Below are 8,935 nucleotides of genomic sequence, written 5' to 3' on the forward strand. Positions count from 1 at the left end.
GCGAGATATAAGAAGGAAAAAAAAGCATATGCTTGCGGCGGTAAAGCTAGGGAAACTATGGAGCATGTTTTATTAGAATGTGAAGACGTCTACCCAGCGGTCTATTTAGGCACCACTGGCATCCTTGAAGCCTTTGGGTTCAGCGAGAGCAGTTGAAAAATAAACATGTCCGCAGTAGGCATTAGTAAGAGGCGATTGGAGGATTGGTGGACGAAAATTAGGAAAAAGACAAAAAACGGCGACGTACAAAAGCACCGTTAGCAATAGGGGATCAGAAAATTTGAGTGTGGGAGTTGTTAGTGTTTATTTTGTTTTTTATTTTTTTATGGTTTAACTTACGTAGGACATTAGGCAGTATAATAGCAAGAGCTTGGTGGCGCAACCCACCGCCCATTTCTAAAGGGGACGCTCATAACATCCATCCATACATCCATCCATACATCCATCCATCCATCCATCCATCCTGAACACGGCCGTGGCGGCAACGGCCGTGCAGAGGAAACAAAATACAACACCCAGACAGCTCGCCTTCACGCATCCGCGGCTGCGCAGTAATGAGGAAATAAACGCTCTATGCGTATAGAATTGATTTTAATTGCGCTACCAACATATGCACATTTTGCCCCTGAAAGCATGATGCATTCATGTCGTCCTTCGTACTCGCTAGTAGTCAGCAACTCCGCTAAACAAAACGCTCGATATAATTTGCATGCGCCTGTGCATTTGTGTATGTGCCATAACCATGGCGTACCTGAACACACTGCTCATTGCTTTCTCTTGTTTACTGGCTTGCCCACAGAGCAGTGAGCAACGCCGTGCACGTCAGCACTGCAGCAGACTCTTGGGAAAAGAAAGCGAGAAGCTGCAGCGAAAAGTGACTTACTGTACCGCAGTGGGCAGACATCTGGCGAGCGCAGCGGCAGCGAAATGCTCCAATAACAACACTTCTTGCCTGCTGGTTCATTTATGCTTGGCTTTCCTCCTGGATCTCAAACGCCAATCAAGAGCGAATCGCGCATGATTGCTCCATCAATCTCTCCTTGGCACAGTAAACTTATGGCTAAGAAGAGCATACGAGCATAGCGCTGTCATGTGTCTCTGTCACGTCCCTGTCTTTTTGAATTGCGCTAAGGTCTTTGCCATTATAAGTAAACCCTACCAACTAGCCCAAGAATGAGCCTATTGAAAGAGAAAGCTTTGTCAAAACTGTGGCGGAGGCTCATGAAGAAAGGCCAGAGTTTGGCTTGGGATTTCCACGAGCTCTCGAGCATTCCTTATATGGGTGAACAAATAGTCCTCACACATAGCATTCAGGTTTCGGCACTCTTCCAGTTTCATTGGTTTATCTAGGTTCACAATAAGGTCATCGTCACTTCAGCGTTACCTCACTGGCGGTCGGCAAAGTAGGACTTACGTGGTGAAACCATAGCTTCCTTCTTTTCTTTGCTTGTCGTTTCGCTACCTGCTATCTATCTGCTGGCGAAGTCCTGAAGGAATCGCTGACTGGATCATCGCAGAAGAAAAAAAGAATAACACTTCGTGTTCGCAACAGAACTGTAAAGAAATTTGTCCTGCCTCTACGAAAATACAGCTTCCTCTCTAAATTGGTTCAAGTAACAACCTGAGTATCACGATTTGCCACCACGCTAGCTACCCCCACTATAAATACTTTCCTTTGTCTTATGTGAAAGGAAATTCAAAAGGCACATACATGTTTCGTTCTTGAAGCACAGTTCGAAGCCTTGCAAGAGGAAATGGAATTTCTTCGCTGCTTTACACGCATGTGAACCTCTTATCCGATACGTGATCTCAGCGTCATGCATGACGACAAGGGAGTGCCAAGACGGGAGGAAGGATCAATGCAGCTCAGTTGTTTACTACGTTAAGCATCGTATTAGCCTCCAGTCGAGACATCCCATGATAGAGCTAACGATTAGTGTGACCTATCGCTGTCTCCTGCATGCTGGCGCGCTGTAGACACCAAATGGAGGAAACATTACTAGATTGTGCTTGGAAGGCAAAAGGTGAAAATGAAGCTGAAGAAATTTGTGGCTTTTAAGCGCTTTAACAGCCGTACTGCTGCTGAGCAGTGGCTCATCTGCCTCGTGAGAGGGTGACACAAGCGCCATCTTTTGATGTTACAGGTGTGCACTTTATTGGGTTATTTGACACAGAGGATCAAGTAAACCACCTGAAATCTTAAATCGTTCTTTTCACGTGTGCAGTGGCTCGCCCAATACACCTTGAACTGGTGACCGGCATGTCCACCTCAAACTACCTGATGGCCCTCCAAAGATTTATCTCGAGAAGAGCAGTCTGTCGATTCGTCTTTTCTGAGAAAGTCAACACATTCTAGTGCACTTTTCAGGATCAACGGTGGCTGTGGAAACTATGCGAGAAGAACACAGTCAGAATTTCTTCACAAGCCACTGGATACGCTCGGAATAGATAGCTGAGAGACGCTTTTGTTGGGCGACTTTTGGGTGAGGATGGAAAATATTATTGATCAAGGTATTGACGAACAGCTACTACAACTTCAAGGAGCTCACAACAATATTTGTAACAGAAATCGAAGCTGTCATCAACTGCCTACTTGTACACTGAATCGAACTGACACGAATGTCTAGCGGCATCGCGCTTTCTCGTAGAAAAGCGACTGACCACTCTTCCTTACACCGGTTACGCTACAGAGATGGCTCAGTCTCCTGGTCAACTCACTCGTCACTGGAGCTACCGCGAAAGAGTCATCGACCAATTTCGGCGTCGCTCGCAAAAGAAGTGCCTGACAAGTCTCCGATCAGCACATTTTGTTGGGCTGAATTGGTCAAGTGCACTAAAACAATTCACTCTTGTTTTAGTTCACGATCATTATCTAACAAGACAGCTCCGGAAAATGTTACAAGCGTCACAAGTTCTTCTTCGATGAGCTAGAAGAATCGAAGCCTGCATGGTGTGCATGCCTAATTGAACCACATTGAAAAGATTGATTCAACTGTTGTACCCCATGGAATACACGGACGAATTACATGAAGCTCATTCCAGAGGCAGTATGAAGAAACCGAACTTCAGCCTGTTTCTTCCTGTCAACGGGCAAAGCTGTACTCCTCTGAATTTCCTCGGAAACAGGCATCTTTATCAAAATAACGTTAGCTGTTGGTTGACCTCAGACAAAGGAGTCCGTTCTTTTTTGACTTGCATTGGTTTCTTAACGTGAATCCGAAAAAACCCGAGTAAGTGAAAGTCCGTGAGTCTAACTGGACGTGCCTCAGTACGATTCTGATGAGTCTGAGGAAGAGTGAAACTGGCTTATTCTGATCTGGGTTGAGTCCGAGTGAGTTCGGATGACTAGAATTTTGGTGAGTCCTCAGTTCGAGATGTGGTGACGGAGCAGAATATGACAAGTCCGAGTCAGCCCGGCTGAGTGGAATTTTAGGGAGTCTGAGTCCGAGTGTGTCCGGCTGAGTACTATGTCAGTGTGTTTGAGCACAAATGAGCCCGAATGATTTAAATGTTGATTATTCCAAGTCATGGTGAGGCGGCTGAGAAGCATGCTGGTGATACTTGAGTCTGAGTTCTCCGTAAAAAGAAAACATATTTTGTAAAGTGAGCCTGAGTGAGCTTCCTTTATTTTGCTGACTTATGGTTGCAAGTACGAGGAACGTCTCCCCAAAAAAGCGGACAAGCTTCATGGAGCTATTCGTGATTGTATTGCTGTGTCCTCTCGATAGACCGGTATAAGTAGACGCTTTGCATTCATTGCCCAAGCGCACATCACAGCAAAACAGCTTATGTAATTATCTAGGCAGTTGGATCAACTGTTCTTGCACAATCTTGTGAAATTGTAATGTCTGTTCGAAACGGGTAACAACCTTCCTTGAGATTTTGATACCTCCCTGATAACAAGTGATTAAATAAACAACTGAAACGCTTCAAGCAACATTTATTGAGTAGGAGGCGCACAGCTGTACACGTGCCTATCAGCGGTCTGCGTGGTAGGAAGAGAACAAATGTGCGCTAAAACCATTCTCATTTCGGCGTGCCTTCAACTAGCCTTAACTACGAAATTTTCCATAACGCTCGATATATCAACGACAGTTATTGCTTCAAAGCGAGCAGATCTGCAAACTGCTGACATGAGTTGAGGCTCTTGCGAATAGATATGGGGTTTTAAGTGTTGAATTAGGCAGGACATGCGTGGTCACGGTGTTTTTCCCGCCTGCTCACAGTGTACAAAAAAAACAAAGAAAACTGGTTCGATTTCGTGTCACTATTTGAAAAAAGCAATTCGACAGTGACACTAAGGGGATTTCGCGGCTGTACACGTGTGCCTCTTATTTTTATGACCAGGTTGCCTGCATTCTGTTCCTAATTTTTAAAGGGGCTCTGCTAGAGCTCTGGGTCTCCTTATTGTGTAAACGGCTTCAACGAGATAACACAGCAATACTGACCTTTGCATGTGAGGGTTGTCTTGCAAATGTAGAGGCCAATGACACTCCTGTTCGTGGGGATTGCTGTAGGTTTGTAGTAACGGCAGCGTGTTGAACCATGCCCTGTGTCCACAGCCTGCTGGGTGTAACGTCGTTTGAGATGTGGAATGCTAATATCGATTAAGAACATTCGTTACCAGGCTAGTTGGTTCATCTTAATAAATGAATACTGGTAAGCGCAGTTTCAAGACGGAACAACAAAACAAATCGACACACGGGGCAAGCGCTACTCGCACCCAATTTTTATTGTTAACATTTTGCCTACTTATATACAGAGCAGAACAAGCTCATAGATCACGGGGTTTTCCGTGCCAAGACCCCGATTTGATTGAGGCACGCCGTTGTATTTATTTATTTATTTATTATTATTTATTTATTTAATCCGGAATAATTTTTATTTCCTGGGATTCTTTAACGTGCACCTAAATGCAAGTACAAGGTTTTGTTTTATTTTGCGCTCATCGAAATGCGGCCACCATGGCCAGGATTTGATCTCGCGAGCTCGTGCTTAGCAACGTAACACCAAAGCCACTAAGCAACCATGGCAGTTTAGAACAAGCTGTCGACCCTCCTATATTTGTCTTGCCTACTTTAGTACAGCCTTTTGCCATCATCAACCGCATTGGCCAGTCTACTTGTTGTGCAAGATTTCTTTCATTTTGCCTGCGTAAGGAAGTTATTCCAACCGAAGTGGTCACTCTCTCTGGAGGCATACTTGCCTATGTCGGAGATTAGCAGATGAAGAAAAAAAAGGGATGGATCGTGGACTGCTGCCTCCGCGCCTGGCGCCAAGAAGTGCGCGCACCTTTATCATCATCATGATACCTTTTATCTTCGTCTCTCGCCATGAAAAGGCTTTGTTGGGTGTCTCACGGCTCCGTTTTGTCGCGCGACGTGACCTACAAGTGGCCTGCGTTCCGCAAGGTATGGTGCCGAATACCTGGACAACGAGCCGATCCCAACGACATGGACAGCGAGCGAATGCGCCAATGAGTTGCTTCTAGAAACTGCAGCCGGAGTAACCCGATCCTAATCGGAACCTCACCCAGCGAAGCAACGCGCGGAACCGGCTACCTTACGAGCAAGTAATCCGCAATCCTCACAAAACATGGACCGCTTGAAAGCGAAACGCTCTGCTAGCCGAACCCAATCAAATAAAATCATGAATGAGGCGACGACGCTGTAGGAGAGTGGCTGCAACGACCGCACGGCATTCAGCAAGGTTATAGACAAGGTCGCCGCCAGCCATGACGAGCTTCAGAAGATCAATGCCGAGCTTTAGGACTTGATTCCCGTTGAGGATCTTGAAAGAGAGTACGAGTCTGCAGTGCATTATGACGACCAGACGCTTGAGACGCTGGCACGCTTCCGGGGCCGGCTCGCAGATCTCAGCGTCGGAAGCACGGTGCAGACTCCTCCCTCAACGACGCTCAATACGCCACCTGCCCCAACGACAGTTGTGTCATAGAGCTTCGGACCTCGTCTCCCAACGCTTACCATCAAGCCTTTCTATGGAGACGTGTGTCAATGGACGTCATTTGGGAGCAATCCAACGGCACGGTGCACGCAAATACAACCCTATGCACGACTGATAAATTCCATTACCTCCCCAACTACCTGGTAGGGGAAGCAGCAACTGCCATTTCCGGACGGCCAACGACTGAAGCGTGTTATGAGAGTGCCATCCAGCTGCTAAATCAGCTGGATGGCACTCTTCAAGCAGTTCGGGCACAGGAGCTGGATTGTGCAGCATCATTTCAGAGCGCTGCGCTCCAAGAACTGCAGCCCGTGACAACTCTATCGGATACGAGGGAGTTGCGCAGGCTGTATGACGGAGTCCAGCTGAATGTGCGCGGCCTCAACGTCCTAGAAGTTCCAACTAGCACTTTCGCGGCGATGCTCTACGACGTTCTGGTTCAATCCCTGCCGCAAGAAATCGTCGTGGCGTTCCACCGGCATAGCCGTCTCCAGGATGACGCACAAGGCACGACATCCTCTGCTTAGGCAACCACAGCTTCTTGCAAAAAACTCGAGCATCTCTTGCGATATACACAGATAGAGCAGGAAACAAGAGAGCAGTGTGCTCTATCGGCATCCTCCGACAAGTGCAGCGGGTCCCACTGAAAGTCTGCGCCATCGTCATCAGTCCTGTATACATCGGAAAAATCGAAACAAATGCACAACGAATGTCTATTTTGCAAATCTACCAGACATGCAACCGAGGCATGCAGCGTTACCTTGGCCATATCAGAGAAGAAGAACCCGCTGGCTGAAGCTATGTGGTGCTACCAATGTACTATAAAGAGCCACCGCGCAAACGAGTGTCGGCGGAAGTTGGTGTGCGCAGCTTGCAAAGGCAGGCATGCTTCAAAGATGTGCGACCCAGTTTATTGAGTGACAAGAGGCGAGAAATCACATAACGTCGTATCTGATACTACCAAGCCAATGAAAGCAGAAAGTCCGCGGCCGTTGCAAGCTGTCAACTTGACGAGGCCATTTATTTACAGACTTTTCGTTCCTGGATCGTCATTTTCAACAAGACGTCTTATATCGGAGGCATCTTCGATGGAGGCAGTCAACGTGCGTTCATTAAGGAGGACCTGGTGGTGCGGTTCATTGAACACGTTTGCGTCAGACGCTCCTTATTGTGTAAGAAATTGCAATGTCGGTGAAGTTCGTCTACATACTCAATTTGTTGACAGCGAGCACATGATTGAAGCGATAGCCATGCCAGTAATTAGCCACGACATCCCTTCCACGGCTATGGAATGTTCCTTCGCAGCCAAATTACGGAGCAAAGTTACCGGTTGGTTGACGATCAAACAGTGCCTCGAGGATCTGATCAACTGTGGAACATCTTGAGCGGCGACATCATACGCAGCACGGAAATACAAGGATTGGTCGTGGTCAAGACCACTCTCGGCTAGACGCTACAAGGTCCTGTCACGAAAACGAGATTCATAAACGGAATATCCGAAGGATGTCCTGCGGGTGCAAGCTGGTGAAACTAAAGGATTAGACCAAAGCACAACGGAGTCTTTTTGGAAGTTAGATGCTATGGGAATTGCGCTAAAGGAAGCAACGCATGGACACGCAGACACGTTGGCTGTTTTCCAACGCAAAATTGCGAAGATTGAAAAGCGGTACCAAGTGACTGTGCTGTGTAAAGAACCGGATATTGAGCTGCTACAAGACGGCTACAATGTCGCACTCAATCGTTTACGAAATTTGGTTAAACGCATCTCGAAACCCGAAGGATTCCTTGAGAGATAAGATACGGCGATTCGAAAGAACATTATTTCCGGCCATGCTGAAGATGTACTTGACAAGGAATCGATAGATGGCCCAGCGTATTACATGCCACATAGGGAGGTTATTCGGGAAATACAGGGAAATTACTCAGGGAAGTTGAGTTCACTGCACAAGTTCTCCGTGTCACAGCATGGGTGCAGCGCTTGGTCTCCAGCGTTAAGTGCAAGATTTAAAAAATCGGGAGTTATCTCTGCCGAAGAAATATTGGTAGCTGAGAGATATTAGATCAGGTAAGTTCAAACTAAATCGCTTTCTGAGTAGACGAGTTGGCGGCTGGAAAGGCAAGGTCCGCCCCATTCATGGGTAGCACAACTACACCCATTACTCGACGAGAACGGCCTTATACGCGTCGGAGGAAGACTACAGAACCTCACAGACAGCCGAGACGTGAAGCATCCACTGCTACTTCCAAGTCTACATCGTTTCACGGAGCTGGCATTTGCGGACGCCCATCGTCGAGTCATGCATAGAGGAGTAACAACGATGATACACAACGTAAGCGAACGATTCTGGGTCCCAAGAGCACCACAAGCGGCAAAGAAAGCAATCAATCGATGCTTGCTATGCGTCCGTTTTCGTACGAAACCCACTGTGACGCCGTACCCGCTGCTTCCAGTCTGCCATGTCGTAAGGACAAAACCTTTCAACACATCTAGCTTTTGCCGCACCATCGTATGCGCAGTCATACAAGAGCTCCGACAGAAAAATGTACCTCGTACTTTTCGCATGTGCACTAACAAGAGCATTGCATTTGGAACTGGTCTCGGATATGTCTTCACCTGAATTAATGTTGGCATTCCGGCGTTTCATAGCAAGAAGGGGACTCCCAAGTACCATTTATTTATTTATTTATTTATTTATTTATTTATTAGTAAAAATAGAGATAATTGCATGTGCGTAGTATACATAAGGAGGTCCCATAGTCAAAGACTGTATCGGGACCTCCTGCTAAAGACACTCATGATGTTATACAATGTATAAAGCAACAGTAGTACAGATGAGAGCGAAGAGTAATATCAAAACATGTTTATATCATATGAGTAATAAGAACACTTGTTAACAGCAAGACGGTATAAAAAAACGGAATAAAATTAAAAAGTTAAAAATTAAAAAAAAAACTCAAAAACAAGACGAAA

The 8,935-nt window shown here is 46.4% G+C and overlaps 1 protein-coding gene across 1 annotated transcript; it reads left to right on the forward strand.

Annotated features, from left to right (window-relative positions):
• Positions 1–6,014: 6,014 nt before the first annotated feature.
• On the forward strand, positions 6,015–6,491 carry LOC142566807 (uncharacterized). The gene has a single exon (XM_075677688.1). The coding sequence runs from the start codon at positions 6,015–6,017 to the stop codon at positions 6,489–6,491; it is 477 nt and encodes a 158-aa protein (XP_075533803.1).
• Positions 6,492–8,935: the final 2,444 nt, after the last annotated feature.

Source organism: Dermacentor variabilis, unplaced genomic scaffold (assembly GCF_050947875.1).
Source record: "Dermacentor variabilis isolate Ectoservices unplaced genomic scaffold, ASM5094787v1 scaffold_13, whole genome shotgun sequence".
Classification (NCBI taxonomy): Eukaryota; Metazoa; Arthropoda; class Arachnida; order Ixodida; family Ixodidae; genus Dermacentor; species Dermacentor variabilis.